The 18461-nt window shown below is 40.9% G+C and overlaps 1 protein-coding gene and 1 non-coding gene across 3 annotated transcripts; one reads left to right on the forward strand and one right to left on the reverse strand.

Annotated features, from left to right (window-relative positions):
• Positions 1-4767: 4767 nt before the first annotated feature.
• trnan-guu lies at positions 4768-4841 on the reverse strand. The gene has a single exon. It is a non-coding gene; the product is annotated as a tRNA-Asn (tRNA).
• Positions 4842-6687: 1846 nt separating this feature from the next.
• On the forward strand, positions 6688-17887 carry adhfe1 (alcohol dehydrogenase iron containing 1). 2 transcript variants are annotated; one of them, XM_040046144.1, is made up of 14 exons: positions 6688-6808; positions 7974-8011; positions 8129-8178; positions 9276-9329; positions 9485-9639; positions 9980-10176; positions 10246-10323; positions 10512-10617; positions 10827-10979; positions 11077-11175; positions 11887-11965; positions 15065-15161; positions 15641-15798; positions 17306-17887. In XM_040046144.1, exons 1-14 carry the CDS (start codon positions 6756-6758, stop codon positions 17387-17389), a joined length of 1401 nt encoding a protein of 466 aa, XP_039902078.1. In that variant the 5' UTR covers positions 6688-6755; the 3' UTR covers positions 17390-17887. The 2 variants fall into 2 exon arrangements, with proteins under 2 accessions (XP_039902078.1, XP_039902079.1); XM_040046145.1 differs by lacking the exon at positions 6688-6808 and adding an exon at positions 6839-7505.
• Positions 17888-18461: the final 574 nt, after the last annotated feature.

Here is an 18461-nt window from a genome sequence, read left to right on the forward strand (position 1 = left end):
TTAAGTGTGCCTCCAGTGTCCTGAAATTAGATCGAAACTTCTGTACTCCACACCATTTTGGCACAAAGTACAGAAATGCACTAACAGATTTGAAGTCAGGTTACATCTGAATGCTCTGCAGCTAAACATCAAGCTCTTTGAAATGACCTGTAGGCACATAGAAAAGTGTGATCCAAAAGAGATCCATGGAAAACTCTACACATCTTGAATCTACATTAATTAATTTTCAAATAATACAAATGTTTCAGAATAATAGGACAGAATAATAATTATGGTAATGGTTACCAATTCCAAACCTTAGCATGCTACTTAGCATCTGCTAATCACAACTAAACAACGTTTACAGACGATACAGGACGAAATGTTGCTGGTATTTGGTTATAAACCTGAGGCCTGTGGAAGTTAAATGCACTCTACTTTAACTTAAAATTGAAGTTTCAGATTTCTGTTCAGGTTTCAGGCTCAGGGTTCAGTTCCTCTACTTAAAGATAACAGCTAACAGTAACAACATTAGCATACAAGCCTTTAGTAGGCATAATGTTTACCAAAGTTTTTAAACTTGTTAGAAGGTAAGCTAGAATTTGCTCAATAAATTAAACCAATTTATTGGACAGTTGAAATGTTGCAGTGATCTATTATAATTCATCCTAAGGGGGGAAGTGAATGAGTGGATTAAATTTCAAGACTATCAGGCCAATGGCTATCACGACAGATCACTCATAACCACAAATGGCAATTTCATGGGAGCACAAAAGAGACAGTCAGACATTTGTCATGTACAAGAATAACTTCTTTGTTTTATGTAGACCATGACTGTGTGAAATCTCAGTTCATTTAACAAGATTTCTTTTTTTTTTTCAGGTCACCTAAATATAAGAACCTGGATGTTACTTTAAATTGAAGTGTAAACTGAAGCTGCAATTGAAGCCGAGCGAGGAAGCGCCTCATAAGATAAACTCTGCTGAAAGACTGCAGGTATCTATAAACACAGAAGTGCTTTACTGGAAACACAGTCGGCATACTTTCTGGACTGCTTTAACTCTTCATGTTGCTCACATCCTCATCTCCTCTCTCTCCCTCTTCCTCTAGGTCTGTCTCTTTTTCCTGTAAGCTCTTCTTTCTCTGCCCCACCCCATGAAAGATAATCAGAGGTCACTTTCAAATAACAACTTCTCAGCTGTTTTTTTTCCCTTCAGGCCCCCTGAACAAGCCGCCCGTACCTTCATAGGTGACGCTGCAGTAGGCATCACTGATGTCATCGTCCGGCGTTTGCAACCGCTCTGCACACAGAATGAACACGCGTAGCATGGCTCACACACACACAGCTGTCAAATCCGAGCAAGAAGCACACTGTGATCCATATGAGGGTGACAATATAGAAAACGTATCCTTAAAATAAAAAGAGATCCATGGCAGTGAAAGAGAGAGGGCGAAATGAGAATAAGAGACACGAGTCAGAACTGAGAGAGCGAGTGGTCTATCTGCAGCTCTCAGCTGTCTCCCTCACTCCCCACAGACGCGAGACAAACGTAGCACAGACCATAGTGCACTATAGCTGACTCATACACACACACACACACACACACACACACACACAAGCCCGTTCAGCTATCTTAGTGAGGACCTTCATTGACATAATGCTTTCAGTAGCTCCTTACCCTAAACCTAACCATAACCTAATTGTAACCCTGACACTAAAACGACATTTTGAGCCTCAAAAAGGCCTTCAAACTTGTGAGGACCGGTGAGTGTGTCCTCACAAGTGACTGTTGGTTCTCACAAGTATAGTAGGATGCAGATTTCGATCTTCACAAAGATAGCTAGACAGGAACACACACACACACACACACTGTCCTTTCAATCACAGCTGGCTTAAAGGGCCAGTAAGGCACACAAACACACATACTTATGCACACACACACACACACACAAACACAATGGCCTTTAGTTTTTTTTTACCTCAACAGAATCAGCATTCAAACACTGCCAACTTAAACCAACACATGGGCGGCTAGAAAATGTGCCAGTCGATGCAGATGCAACAGAGCAAGGTGTAGTACAATCAAAGATGATCTTTAAAGGTGGTGTAGAGCAACTATAGTTGCTGGGTTCACTGTCACAATCTGTGGATTTCTCATGAATTATCCCCCCCTCCCCCCTCCAATCGCTCCAGGAGTTGAAGTACACTAAAGAGACCTTCTGTGTAGTCAAGTTAATTCAGAATGAAAGTTATTGGGACACCCAACTGTCCAGCAGAAGGCAGCGATATCACAAAAAAGCCTTGAATAACAAGGACAATGCTAAATACAACTTGGCTTAACCTCTTCCAACCCCACCCCTAAAAGAAATTAATATGCACTTGTAGTTTTGAAGTAAACTGTTTCTATTTATGTCCTAAGGCCCAGGAAGTTTTTCCTTCCCACTGTCGTCAAGTGCTTGTTCTTGGGGATGGTCTGATTGCTCTGGTTTTATATAAAGTGCCTTGAAGAGACTGTGTGTGTGTAGATTTGTCCCTATATAAATAAGGAGTTGAATTGAATAGACTTTAATAAAGGCTACTGGAAAGAGAGAACTGTCTTAAACAGAGTGCAGCAAGGCTGTCATGGAACGATGGCTCCCTTTCTATATGGCAGCTGAGAAACCAAATCCCACAACTTCAGAGTCCTGGCTCACACAATACTTCTTATCCATAATGAAGTTTGAGGGTCATTAATTTGCTTCTTCCCCGGCTCCTCAAAACCTGGAATGTCCTGTGTCTGACCTTCCTCCACCTCCACCTCATCTCCTAACAGCTCTAAGCATGGCTCCACCTCCACAGTTCTGAGGAAAATCCTTTCTGTCTCACTCAACCATCCTATAACTGCGATCAAACTAGACCTTCTGTCCACTTCAAGGGACAGAAGATTAACTGTTGTTTCACTCATTTTAAGCCCATTCCTTGTTCCTGACAATTTTCAGAGAAAGTGAATGAGCCAGTGTTGAGTCAACACAAAGTGTTGCAAAATAAATTACAAAAAACAAAACAAACAAAAAATTTTGTTTCTTTAGTTGAATCTAAGGTAAATGTCAAAAATAGCACAGTTTGACAAGCATAAAACAACAGCGCTGTGCCAACAAGGTGATTCCTAAAATGCAGTTAGCCAAAGATTGGCATGTCATTTTTAAGGAAGAGAGACTGAGAATAAGGCTGAGGTGTGCCAAATTACTCAATTGAACCAACTTCAAAACCAACTCGAAAAACCATCTTACCTTAGTGAGTAATAAGTCCAAATTAGAACGCTTTGGTTCATATCATCAGGAATTTCAAATGTGTGTGTGTATATGTATATATGTGTGTGTGTGTGTATATATATATATATATATATATATATATATATATATATATATATATATATATAGAGAGAGAGAGAGAGAGAGAGAGAGAGAGAGGGAGAATTTTTCTGAATATTTCAGAAAATAACCATGCAAAATTATGTTTCCACTTACGTTTTAATGCAGAAATGCAATTAAGAAAAATCAGTCAATCAATTTCCTAGTTTCTGCTTGTCTGGGTCTTGCGGGTAGCAGTGTAAGAAAACATGACCAGACCTTCTTCTAAGGGGACACCAAGGTGTTCGGAATGAGTGATGAAGATATTGGGATTAGATGAATACACTTTTAAATTCCAAATAAAGTCAGACTAAGAATGAGTGTGATACTTTACACCATGCATAAATTATCATTGAGTCAAACACTAAATATTATTCGACTCAGTGAACAGAATCACAATGCAATCTAGAGATTAAGACTCTTCATGTGACTGGCTTCATTCCAGTCTCTGCCTCGCATGACTAAAGTTTTACCAACTCACAAATGAGAGAAGGCAGCAAAGGAATTTGAACTCGTGACTTATTGGAATTTGCTTCTCTTCTACTAACTAAACCTTCAGCAGAAGCTTATATATAATGCAGTAAATAATACAACTATATGAAAAAATCCTGCTAATGTTCAGTAATGGGGTCAAGCTGCAAACAGACATGGGGGGATTTTGTTTATCTTCTATTTATAGTTTTACCCACTGCGCTGCAGTCATCTACACATTTAGGGCGAGCACGTAGAGGGCTTACGGGAAGCATGCTGACTTGAGGGAGCAGGGACAAAAATAATTTGTGTGTGTATGCGTGTGTGTACTGCTGTGAATGTTTCTAATCTGTTAACGACACTGTGTGCATCACCCAACATCTTCAATCACTTTAATTAGAAGATATTGGTCCTATAAATGCTCCTCTCTCCGGAGAGGCTGACATAATTAGATTTTCTCCCACATTGTTATTTGTTTACATAATGAATCATGTATAACATAAAAAGATGTATTTACATTTTGATTGGAAAATGGAGCAGCCGACCCACCTTGTATGCTTGACTTTCCTTCTGTTTAAGAACGTTTCTTTAGACAGCTGAAAGTTATGGTAGGCCTTTGTGACTCTATGTCCAGGATTTGATTCTCACTTTGTAAGAATCAAATCCTGGATAAACCTGTTATGTCAAGAAGTGGCTTTGAATTAGTGATTAGTAGTGATCTGTTAATTACTCATGGTATTCTCACAGAAAGCTAAATTAGATGATCTAAGAGTTTTACTTAGTTAATCAGATGACCTCAGAGAAAACACAACATTAGACAACTTTTGTGCCAGCTGTTAATTCCCAACCAAGCAGGACGTATCTGTGTTATCGCAAAGCTGTTTGGCTTGCTTTTAACCCCTATCTAACATTTCTAGCAAAAACTGCCGTCCCTGGGTGGGCTCGAACCACCAACCTTTCGGTTAACAGCCGAACGCGCTAACCGATTGCGCCACAGAGACCATGCTGCCAGCCCGGTACCAAATGTAACAAATCCAATAAAAGTGTCACAAATATTCCACATGACGAACTCTGTCTGGCCTCAATATTTTTTAATTAATTAGCAGCGACATAATTTCATCTGTACCCTTGTGTGTGAACCTCACATTGCCTGTTCTCCAGGAAAACGTTGGAAAACAGGAGACCTCTGTTTGCTCAGATTTTTAAAATTGTGTTTTGCACATTTCATTTATGCAAAATAAAACTGGAATTTCGCCCGCACATTTGCACCTGTACTGGGGGCACACAGACGTGCACATACGGGACATGCACATTTGTGTTAAACACAACATGATAACATGACATAACTTGATAACATGAACAGACTACATGAAGAAACCCTGACGCAAGATTGCCAGGGCTCGTACGGGATTTGAACCTGAGACCCAGCCGTAGCGAGACTCATACCCCAACGCAGAGGTGTGATGCCAATGATAGCGTGAAAGGAAACATATGATGAGCTGTGGCGACCCCTACAGCGAAAGAAGATGAACAGCACTTGATCCACACAACAAATTTCTACCTTTTAAAAGTGAAGCTGAGTAGAAAACTTCACTAGTAGTGACACTATAACAAGCCACTTTGTGATACAAAGCAAAGTCCATCAGAGGAGAAACTTGTTTATGTGTTACTTCAACTCAATTGCAGCTAATGGAGAAAAAAAGCAGGACTGACTGTAAACAGAGATGTTATGGTGGGCAGCTAGGTGTGAATAGGTGTGAATGAGCAAGCCTAGATACAGAAGAGGCTGAAGGCTGCTAGTTTGAGTCCCTGTTCTGATACATCATCACTACAACGCATCACTCTTTGTGTCTCTTTGATTTATTGTTTTATTGTTAAAAAAGGGAAAAGGGGAAAATATCCTGAATGTGATTTAATACATGTATCTAAAAATAAGTCCTCTGTGCTGCTGCAGGCTGATGAGAATTAAAACCAATATTCGTACATTCACTTCAGCTTCAGGTTCCTGGAGGTCAACTTTACAGAGCATCCTAACAACCTCCATGACTGTCCGGTATGGTAGTCGCACCAAAAGTGACAAAAAGGGCCCCCAGCGTGTTGTGGAAACAGGACAAAACATAGTCAGCTAACAGCTGGCATCTCTGGGTCATCTTTACACCACTTGTGTGAAGAGGGCTGGGTGAATCCATGAAGATGGTACACACCCAGGACACCATTTGTTCACGCTGCTTCCATTTTTAAAAACTAGCCAAACACATACAAACGGACTGAAACACAACTTGTTCCCTAGGACTGTAGCACCCCTGAACCTGACACCGCAGCACCCATGTACCACCCTCATGTGCAACAGTCTTCTGCCCAATCCCACATCCTATCCCTTGCCCACGTAACTACTACAGTTTATAATATGTAAATAAAGTTCACTTTGTACTTCTCAACTCCAAACAACTAAAAGCCTCAGGATATACATAAAATATGTATACACATGGCCTGCAAATACATCATGTTTAGTCCATGCACATGATTTTTTTTTCTTATATCTATTTCTTACTGGGTATTTGTAAATTTGTGAATGTAATGTAATGTGTGAAGCATATACACGTATTAAACATTTTACTTTCTCATACACAGTAAATTATATCTAAATATTGTGATTTATATTTATATTCATATCAGTATTTTTGTGTTAAAGTTTTTTGTACCATGTGAGGAATTATTGCCTTGATTTCGTTATTTTGTCATAATAATAATAATAATAAAAATAATAATAATAATAATAATGACAGCCCAACGGGTGTTTTCTACCCTCGTGCTTCTAATGTGTCTGAGCGGCCTTTATTGTGAAAATCAGAGGCGGAAGCAACCTGTTGACCGGGGTCGGCTGCTCGTTGCAGAGGGTCATTCACATCTTGGACATGGCGGGTCGGGACCGGGTCGTTCACCTGCTTAGGCAACTCGAGCGCGCGGCGTAAGTTAAATTCGAACCGGAAATAGATTCATCCAGACTGAGAAGAACTGTTACTGGTTTCCTTCGAGGGGCGGAGACTGAGTGTGCCAGAGTCCGCTCAAAGATAACAGCGTTTTTGAATTTTCCGGTTAAAGTTCAGTTTTATTGAGGGAAGAGCTCAGGAGGCCACAAGTTCTGGATCAGAGGAGAGTTCTTTAAAATCCGGCTCACCTGTGAAAAACATGTTTCACTGAAAGATTTTTTTAATTAAAACTCCTAGTTTTGCAGTCACATTTGACGTGTGGTCAAATGTGACTGCATACATTTCCGATAAAAAAAAAAGTGAAATTTGAGTGATTTCTGGGAGCACATGTGACCAGGTACAGGTGTAAAGCTGCACCTGGAATATCTAATGCTTTTAGAGCCCCTTTCACATTCTCTCATGTAAATTGTCAGTGCATCCTCACATTTTGCACAGTTTCTAACAGTTTGACGTCTAATGCTCGCTCTGATATCGTTGTGTTGGTGTTGTTCCTGAATTAACAAAACTAATCTTTGTCCAGGTTCAACATTGCAAATGACCAATCACATTGTAGTGGAGTCATAGGACGTGGAAACATCGTGACACTAACATAAAAACCTAATGGTCTCCTTTTTGGATGTTTTCATGAGTGGACATCGGCAGTTTGGGTTCAAATACTGAACCCATCTTTGTCAGGTTGGAGGAAGAATGACAAGGAAATGCTTCCTGTGCATGAGATGTTCAGGAGCTACTGCAACAACTCAACTGCTGAACCTTCTCTAAATTCACGGGGCGACCGTGGTTCAGGGGATTGGGAAGCGCATCTGTAACCGGAAGGTCACCGGTTCAATCCCCGGGCTCTCTGTCCTGGTCGTTGTGTCCTTGGGCAAGACACTTTACCCTACCGCCTACTGGTGTTGGCCAGAGGGGCCGATGGCGCGATGTGGCAGCCTCGCTTCTGTCAGTCTGCCCCAGGGCAGCTGTGGCTACAACTGTAGCTTGCCTCCACCAGTGTATGAATGTGAGAGTGAATGAATAGTGGCATTGTAAAGCGCTTTGGGTGCCTTGAAAAGTGCTATATATCCAATCCATTATTATTATTATTATTATTAAATGTGCAGATTGGTGAAATGACTTCTGCTCTGTGTGTCTCTGTGTGAACAGGTGCAGATGTCCTGCTCACTCCAACACCTTCCACCAGGGTAACCTGCACTCATCTACACATCATTCATGTATTTATCAGAGTCTCTGAAAAGGCAGACAAGTGCATCCTGATCAATGTGGATCCTTAACTGATGGCTTGATTTCTATCTCTGCAGGTGTCAGAGCGGCACCCTGCACCGTCCGGAAAACTGACTATGCCTTTGAGGTAACGTCACACCAGACTCTGTTTAATAAGTGTCTAATTTAAGAAGTTCAGCTTGAAGGCTGTTCGGAGATGTAAATCATTAATGTGTTTCAGCTCAGAGTTCAGCTCACATTCACACATTCAAATGAAGCTTCTTTCATTTTTTTAATCAACTGATGGATTCAACCAACCACAGAATGAGAACTTACAGTTTTGAATGTTTTCCTGGATTCATCTGCAGAAGTAGCTAAAACTGTCAGCTCTCCAAACTGAGCTCCTCACTTTTCTAAGACCCACAAAGTAGTTCCTTTAGTCTGTGGGATTGCTCTGAAAATGCACTGAATTTCATTTGAAGCTTTGACCTGTACAAATACAGGAGAGACTAAAAATCAAAGCAGCATGAAAGCTGCAGTTCTTCTAACATCCAGCAGAGGGTCCAAGGAGTAACTTAGTCCCCATAGACTTCAATGTTGACATGTCCAACTTTCCAGCAGAAATAGTCCCAACATGTTTACACAGCTTATTTTAGTACAAACTTTGCGGCTCGCATGTTACACATGGATCTGTTGATCTAGAACTAACTCCCAAACCACCATATCTGTATTTCCTGTGGTGCATTAACGGGAACTGACACCTGTGACCTCCACCTACAGACTGTTGAGGTTGTCAAAAATTCCAAGTTTTGAGTTTGTATAAGTTCTTTGATGCTGCTCATCTCATCTTTGTTTCATGCAAAGTCTGCACAGTGGCATTTTTACTCCTTAGCCGTAAAAGGCTGATGGGGTATTATTGGCACCCTGTTGGACAGGCCATGGCATAGACCCACAAGTTTGTGAACACAGTAACTCAAGAATGAGGCGATATAGGATTTTCAGATTGATACTTAGGTGTATCTATCTTGGATAAATGCGTAAGGTCACTGGGTCATAAGGATTTCTGTGGGTGAGGTAACAATCCTCAACTTTATGTGTACCACCATCAGTCTTGACTTGCTTGTCTTTGTGTGGACAGTCTTTATCCCAATGATAAACAGACTGATAAACTACACACTTATATCCCTTTTCCATTAGCACCTACTCAGGTAGGTACTGCACTCACTCTCTTTTTATTTCCTTCAGATGGCGAGTTCCAACATCCGCTATGGAGAAGGAGTCAGCAAAGAGATCGGCATGGTAACCATCTTCATCCTCCTCATTGCTGTCATGTGATGGTCAGATAGGAATTTTTCTTTCTTCTTTTAATGTGATGCATTGAGAAGGAGTGACCAATGTGGCTCTCTGTGTTGTCCTTCCTATCATTGTGGCTGTTCGCTGTTCTCTGCGTGCAGGACCTGCAGAACCTCGGCGCAAAAAACGTCTGCGTGATGACAGACAGGAACTTGTCCCAACTTCCTCCAATGAAGGCTGTTTTGGAGTCTCTAGTGAAAAACGGAGTCAAGTACAAAGTCTATGACAATGTCCGCGTCGAGCCAACGGACTCCAGGTGCGTTCAATGAGGTCGCTGTCACAAGTGACGGTCTGATTAATGATTGCCTGTCAGATGAAGAGAAAAAAACATGTCTTTGTGTCCAAAATGTCTCATCAGAGAGGAGAGAAGAAAGTTCATCAGAGCCAGGCTTTTTCATGGCTCTGAGTCGGCTCACATACCTACATAGGGGCGTTTCACAGGGTCACATGACTCTTCCTCCTCACAGAATGAACCGTGTGCACATCAGAGTGCTGAAATACTTAGGCAGTGTGTTAATGGCAGACAATCAGTAAGTAAATGAATAAGTTAATTTATCAGATGAAATGACCTTAGCTTGATCTCTGCTGAATTTCAGCTTTAAAGATGCCATCTCCTTTGCTAAAAACCACGCCTTTGATGCGTTTGTGGCGGTGGGCGGTGGCTCAGTGATCGACACATGTAAAGCGGCCAATCTGTACGCGTGTCACCCCGATGCCGACTTCCTGGACTTTGTCAATGCTCCGATTGGCAAAGGGAAGCCGGTGATTGGAGCTTTGAAACCGCTGATTGCAGGTATGACGCATCCCACTTTTTTTCCTTCTTCCTCCATCTTTGTGGCTAACTTTGGGTTTTTGTGTCCAGTTCCCACAACTGCAGGCACTGGCAGTGAGACCACAGGTGTCGCCATTTTCGACTACGAACCCTTAAAAGCCAAAACAGGTATAAAAATAGGGATATAAAAGCATATTAGAAGTTGATTTTCCCCTTTGAGATGTTATAGAAAGACAGTCAGTGAAGATTTAATAGAAAACATAAATCAGCCAATAGAAACCAAGCTGCGGGAGCTGTTATTCATTATCCAAGTTCTTATGATGGACCCTGAGCTGTGATTGGCTGTTTATGCTCAGGAATTGCCAGCAGAGCCATCAGACCCACACTGGGCATCGTGGACCCGACGCACACACTGAGCATGCCTGAGAGAGTCGCCGCCAACAGTGGCTTCGACGTCCTCTGGTCTGTCTGTACTTATGAAGGACATTTATTCATTTTCTGCATTTTTTGATTCATCATTAATATTTTTGTTATCATTATATTATTAGTATTAATATAATTATTATTTGCTGTGATGGTGGCATGTTCCCTTCATGTTTTTCATAGAGGTAGAGATACTGCCAACCTGATGTGAGACACTTCCATCACACTGATTGATCTCTGCCTTTCAGTCATGCCCTGGAGTCATACACCGCCCTTCCCTACGACCAGAGGAGCCCCTGCCCTACAAACCCCATCAACCGCCCAGCCTACCAGGGCAGCAACCCCATCAGCGATGTCTGGTCCCGCCATGCTCTCCACGTGGTCGCCAAGTACATGAAACGGTACGGCCCCAACTACAACTAAAGTATATCCATGATATGCATTTCATTCAACTGGATTCATTTGTAATTGAAATAAGTCGTGATTGATTGATTACAGAGCTGTGCGAGACCCTGAGGACCTGGAGGCTCGTTCCAGCATGCACCTGGCCAGCGTGTTTGCCGGGATTGGCTTTGGGAATGCCGGGGTTCATCTGTGGTAAGACTAAGACTGAGATTTCCTGTAATCCTGCACGCAGGCTGTTTGTGCTCATCAGCTGATCTTCTTTTGAAATCTGTTTAATTATTTAATTTGTTTCTATTAAACTGCAAATGTTTCCTTGAACTTCATCAGTGAGAAAGGAAATCAGGCTTTGAAGAGGGTTTTTAGCTCATTAGTTCATGGATCTGTTTCTGCAGTGTTGCAGTACAGACAGCTGATTGTGTTTTTAAAATGTCACCTGTGATTGTAGGTGTTCTTTAACACTTTGGTGACATCACATTGAAACTTTAGGGACAGTTTAAGGCCTTATTTACAGTGATGAGTGGATGAAATGCACTGAAAATGTAGAAACACCAGCAGACGATGCAGAAGAACAAAAAAAAAAAAAAAAACAGATAACAAACCAGAAGTGTTTTTGTGGAGTCAATCATGTGATGAAAGTAACAAGCTAATGGTATACAGCTAATAGCAAACATGTATCTGCAGTATTGTGTGATTCATGTGATTGAGACATACAACTTTACTGCCCCCTCCCGCAATGTGTTTTGTGTGCTTTTGTGGTGTTTTTCTATTTGCTGGACTTTTCTTATTTTGCAGTTTATTTGAGCTCTCATAGCCAACGTGCATATTTTCCTATTTGAGCTAAACTGATCCAGACCTTTGCGTGAGCGTTTCTAAATAAACCTGTTTGTGGTTCCCTCCTTTCAGTCACGGGATGTCCTACCCCATCGCAGGAAACGTCAAGACTCACTCAGCCAAGGGTTACAACGTGGAGCACCCCCTAGTGGTGAGTGATCATTACTGGACATCACAGCTGGCAGTGACGGTCCTAGCCTGTTTGGCGCCCTGGGCGCCACACACACACACACACACACACACACAAAACATATTAAGGATTGTACATTAACATAAAACTGTTGTCTGCACCATACTGAATTTCACCAGAGAAACACACACACACACACACACACACACACACACACACACACACACACACATATATGAAGTTAGAGAGAGTAAGCATTGTATGCAAACGGCTACCAAACAGCCATCATAATACGTCATACAATAAGAACAGGACAAATCAACAATTGACAATGACTAATTAATATTAAAATCTGTAACATAATGAATTGTTTGGAGTTGAGTCTGTTACTGTTACTATTTTTACCATTTCTTTTTGGAGCAACTGTAACGCACATAATTTCCTTAGGGATTAATAAAGTATTCTGATTCTGATTGTTTCAGGATGACCTGCCATTACCCAATGACACATCTGCTTACCTGTATCTGTTGCTCGTTTCTCCTCCTCTTCTTTTCTATTTTTTCTAAACTGAGCACCTGATGACTTTGAACTTTTCTTGTCCATCTTCCATTGGTTTTAATTTTGCACTTCAGTATGAACATAAGTCCCCCAACTCGATGATCACCACAACATAACCTAATAGACCTACACCTTATAGTTCACAGATTTGCTTTGTCTAAGGTGTATTTCTGGGATTTTGCACAACCCAGAATTCAAATCATGAATACACAATGAGCTTTGATTTACAACATTATGAATGAAATGTGCTCTATTTGGAAGCAGCTGGCCCCCCTCCCCTTTCGACGGGTTGTGTGTGAGACTTTAAATCATCAAACTGTAAATTATGAATTTTAAATTGTTATTGATCCCTTTAACCTGAGTCCTAAAGTTATATTTATTTTCTTACTCTTCTTATATTTATTGTTTGTTTACTTGCACTGCTGTAACCGGAGCCTCGTCGTCTCGTCTCTCTATATACTGGACTGTAGCGGAGATGACAATAAAGTTTACTTTGACACTCAGCAGCAGAGCAGGTGCACCCACCTTTCGCGTACAGAATTTAGAAAAAACATCGGTACAAATTACAAGTCTGTATCATAATGTCTGGTGTCTGTCCCGCCGCCCCGCCCCCTCCTCCCTGTGCCACAAGCAGCAGTCGCACCTTGCAAACTCCCAGCTAATGGGACCGCGGTCAAGTGAGCCCTCACTTACGAAGTCACAGTCAAGCTAGCCGCAATAGAAGGCCGATCGGTGCCTATGCCATTCCCAATATGCGCTGGCTGATGTTGGGGCAGCATGAGTACGAACAATTTTTTTTTTTTTTTTTTTTTGCCAATGCCCGTGATGCCGCACCCCACCACGATGCCGCCCCGGGCAACCGCCCGTGTCGCCCGTATCAAAAACCGCTACTGACAGCTGGCACTGCAAACAGATGTTCTTGGCTGAGATCACTGGTGTAGTGCAGCTGGAGTGATGATTTTCATTTTCCAAGAGGGAAAAAAAACATTTCCACGGTTATTTATTTAGGATTTATCCAAAAGAGAGCTGCATTATTACAAACAGAACTCTGTGTGAAGCAGCTGGCCTGTACCATGAACACAATTTATCGCTCATTCTAGGCCTGAGTACATGAAGGTGCTGTTACTGTGACATGTGGACAGTTGCGTGCCTTTATTTTTCTGCAGGTACTTTTTAAAGTCTAACACACATCGTTCGTAGCGATAAGGTTATATGGGTATTTTTTTTTTTATAATGCAGTGCTTTAAAGTTTGATTAGATATGGTGCAGCAGCTTGATTTGGTTTACTTACAGTAAAGTCAAGACTGAAGGATAAACTGGTAAAAACGGCAATGAAAATATGCAAACATAGAAATGAAAGAGCACCAATCTCTCCAATCAAGATACAAGAAATCAGTTTTTTCTTCAGGCTCATAAAATTGTTAATGATCCATTTTTCAGAGTATGACTTATTACCCTCGGCCCCAGTAAACAGCAAATACTTGTAAAACAAATCGCTATAAGCTCTCCTTTGTCCCAACATCTATTGTACTTTGGAGTCACATCATCATGTACTTGAATGTTTGCTGGAGCTGTATTAAGGGAAACAAATTTGTACTAATTAGATAAGTAATTTACTTCTCGAGGTTTGGAGCTGGTTTTCACATGCAAGTGCTGCTATATTTAGTACTGTTTGGCCACGTGGGACAATAAAGTTCCTTCATATCTTAACACAGTCACATTAACAGATGAGGTTGATACACATTTCTATCTGAAGTGTATGAGTCTAATAGAAAGAAGACACTGTAGGAGAATGGTGTTTTGAGCAAAGTCCCACAAAAATATTTAGATTATGACCCGATTTCTGTGCAGAAATGAGACTAAAACCCTGAAACTTAGTTAACTTCAGTTCTGCAGGTTTCAGCAGAAGGGGGCTCAGCTATAAACATGCAGGGTCAGGAGTGAGTGAAGAGCTATGGGTTTGTTTATTTTAAAGGGACTGTTGCTTCTTGGTTTTTAACATATAGATATAAAAGCATATCATTAGCAAACATTTATAAGTTACACTACAGGTACAAATTTCAGGTAAATCATTTATGTACAAACTGACCAACAAAAAACTTGAGGTACTCTGGCATTATTATAAAGTTTTTAGTGATATTTTATTAATTACTCACATGTTCTGATGAGAATAATGCAGAATTAAAAATTGAGCAGAAATAAGTGAAGTAGAGAGATGGCAACGTTGGAAAGACTGAGAGAAAAGACACCAGGGAGGGAGAGAGCTGTGAGCAGCATGGAAGAACTGATGAGGATGGTCAGACAGATGACTTCATATTCTTAAATTCATTCTGACATTTGATCACTTTGCTTAATTAGAGCTGAATGATGGTCAAACAAGATTAGAAACAAAGGATGACTCAAACGTGGCCAATGCTCTGGTGCTTAAACAAAACACTACACCTCTGACTGAGATGGACCCGTGCAGGTTCCCTGAGGAACTCCACACAGAACTTTACTTTGTTTCATACTCGACCTGTGCAGCTTTTAAATAAAATGTTCTGTTAAACTTTGTGTTTTCAGCCTCATGGGCTCTCCGTTGTCCTTACGTCTCCGGCCGTCTTCAACTTCACAGCCCCGATGTGTCCAGAGCGCCACCTTGAGGCCGCAGGGATCCTCGGTACCTGAACGCCTCACACTAGGCCATATTAGATTTAGTATAATAGAGACTGTGTGGAATGTCTACTTTATTTAGTAGACAGCCAAACCAAAAGGTTTCCAGACTTCAATGAGCCAAATAAAATCACTCAGTTAGAAAAAAAGACAGAAATACACTGGAGAGGAACATCCAACAACAACAGGGCACACAAATGGTGAAACATCAAACATCCAAGACAGTCAGCGGGACCTTAAATGCCTCCATTGAGAGACTTCAGTTATTTAAGAATATTGAAGGTATTCAAAAATAAGGTTTTTAAAGGCTCTTTGTACCTTTTTAAAGAAGTCTAAAATAGAAAAAATGTAATTTTCTTTCTTTATTTTTTTGCAGTAGTAGCACTTTATTTCTTCAGCTATCAATAGAAAATATCCAAATTCACCAAAACTGCCATCACTCTTTAAAAATTGTGCAGTAACAGACTTTCTCTGCGCTATGTTCAGGTGCAGATATCCGGCAGGTGAAGAGGGAGGATGCGGGTGCTGTTCTGGCCGACACGCTGCGTCAGATTCTGTACGACCTGCACGTGGAAGATGGACTGGGAGCTGTGGGATACACCAAAGACGACATCCCGGCACTAGTGAAAGGAACTATCCCTCAGGTGGGTCAGAGTCCCCCTTCATATGTGTACTCCTGGGTTAAACTGTGAATTTCTTGAGTCATCCCATATGTTTACATTAAGACATCAACCTCTTTCTTTTGATGTCACTTCTATCCCCAGTTTGCTTCCTTGTGACGATTATTCAAGACCTTAGTGATTAGGGTGTGAGAGGTCCTGGGTTCACATCCTGGTCGAACTCAGAGGCTACTTGCTTTGTATGTTTTTCCTCAAAAACATGTGCAATTTGTTTTCTGGTTTGAATGTTAGAAGAGTATTAAACTGTCCAGACAGAGTGGAAGGCCCCGTAGTATTGTGTTTTCTCCCCATGTAATCTTTTAATGCTCGATTGTGCAAGCTATTTTATGAGTGACATGTTCGGACTGCATTATGTGACCTTGTTATTCATAGACTTCTTTGATTCTTTGAATTAGCTGATTTCATATCTGCAAATGTGATGTAATGTGAGATAGTGAAGGGTGGACCCTGGCCCTGTGTCCTTCACAAGGAGGTGCTATTTGTAACATGGCTTTAACCCTTTAAAACCGGTCAGAGCGGGCACGCTCCGTTTTGCGTAACTATTTTTAAATACCGGTAGCACTGCAACCACGTAAGCTAGCGCAATAATTTTTTTTGCATATGAAACCGGAGGAGTTGTACTTACATCTTATGCCATCAGCTTGTCCTAGGTCACGGTTTCCTTCCACATATAGCTTTGCAAAAACTGCATAAAAAGCACTTGCAGCAACAAAAACATAATATTCCAGAAACACGCTTTGCCGGTCCGATCAGCTGTTTGTAACACTTCCTACGTCCATCAGCACGAACTATCGCATGTCCGCCATGACCTGCCCGAAACCGGAAGTGACGTCATTTTCGTAGAAATGTAGTTTTTTACCATCAAGGCCTCAGGAGCTTATACTGCTGTTTTTAAAAGTTATGTTTGACTTTATGACTTTCTGTGTCGTTTCTGGGATGCTTAGGACTCATATTGCACTGCTGGAAATAGTTTATTTTGATGCATATGCTGCTTTTTTGCAAATTTGCATTATAATATTTATTTTCGTTTTTCCTGCAGTGTATAGAAATTGGTGTATTTCAAAAATAAAACTATGAAGACACTCAAAATCAATTTCCTGTGGTGGGAAACTATTTTGTGCAACTTTTTTGTATTTACAGTTTTGAGGGATAAGCCTCTTAAATTTCTCTAACTAGAAATATATGTTAAAAAACAAAAATGATTTTCAATTTTTTTGTAGTTTATTGCACTTTTTTACAGTTTATGTAATTACTATGCACTTAATGCATACATATTATTAAAATTTAGGCTGTAATGGTTGTATTGATGTATAGCAACTTGAAATGCTCCCAAAAATGGCTCCACAGCATGTAAAAATATAAAGATAAGCTCTGGTGGACTTGGTTCAATGGTAGGTCTTAAAGGGTTAAGGAGATATTTGTTTGGATACATGTGTTGATTTATGTTTTATTTCTTCTGGTTTGTTTCCAGGAGCGAGTGACTAAGCTGTCTCCCAGAGCGCACACGGTGGAGGATCTGAGTCGGCTCTTTGAGGCCTCCATGAAGCTCTACTAAACTCAGCTGCAGTTCCTCCCACAGCCACCAGAGGATGCCGTTCTGAGTCTAAAAAGCCCTCACAGGCTCAAAATTGTTGACGTTTTTCGTTTGAGCTTTGATTAGAAGATTCTTAGGGATTATTATTGAGCTCATCCTTTAAATTCTTTGAAATGATCACCGATTCAAACGTATTGAGCCTCTAACTGCTCATAACCATACTGTGTTCTAGTTTTAATTTGTGAAGCTTTTAGAAAGCTGAGTGAAGTCATATTAAAGATATGGTAATTTTATGGAAATAATGAAGACAGAGTTTTTTGTTTTCTCACATTTAATCTGCTCAAACAGACAGATGAATTATTTGATAAAATCCTGCTTCAATATCAGAAAGTATCAGGTTTTAGGTTGTAGATGTAACATTTTAAGGTTTCTGCTGCAGAAACTCCGATTCTGATGAGTTGCTCAGTCTGGTATAGTTCAAATAAAGAAGCTCAGCACTTTGAGCATGTTTTTCTGGTTGTTTTCTGATTTATTTATTTTTTTATTACAAGATCAAATTGTAGGCATTTATTTCATATGTTTCACAATCCCGAGCCTACAGTACAGAGAGTACAGGGAAAACCCTAACATTTAAAGAACCTCCTGTGAGTAAGCACTTGGTGACAGTGGGAAGGAATTGAATTGAATGAATGCTTTATTGGTCATATGCAGGTTGCCCCCCCGACTTACACACACAACAAAGACATCACATGGGAATACAGTCGGAGATCGGCAGCGTTACAGAGAAAACACTAAAAAAGTACACAACAATGGGAGAAGTACAAGAGGAAAAAAAGAGACCTCTTCTCACACTGGGCACCTATGGGAGGACAGCATGAGAACAGGAAACAAAAAAAACTCCTCTGCACAGAGAGCACATTAATGTCCACATCACAACATTAGAGCACGTGACAAGCCACAGGGGTTGGATAGGGGGGTGGGGGGTAATCCGAAGGAACACAGCAGTCGTCCTACACAGCGCTACCATTTCAGCGCGGCACGCAGACCCGCCGTCTTCCCCCACAGGAAACAAGCATCGAAGGCGTTTGGAAAG

This window comes from Simochromis diagramma, unplaced genomic scaffold (assembly GCF_900408965.1).
Source record: "Simochromis diagramma unplaced genomic scaffold, fSimDia1.1 OVJJ01000338.1, whole genome shotgun sequence".
NCBI lineage: Eukaryota > Metazoa > Chordata > Actinopteri > Cichliformes > Cichlidae > Simochromis > Simochromis diagramma.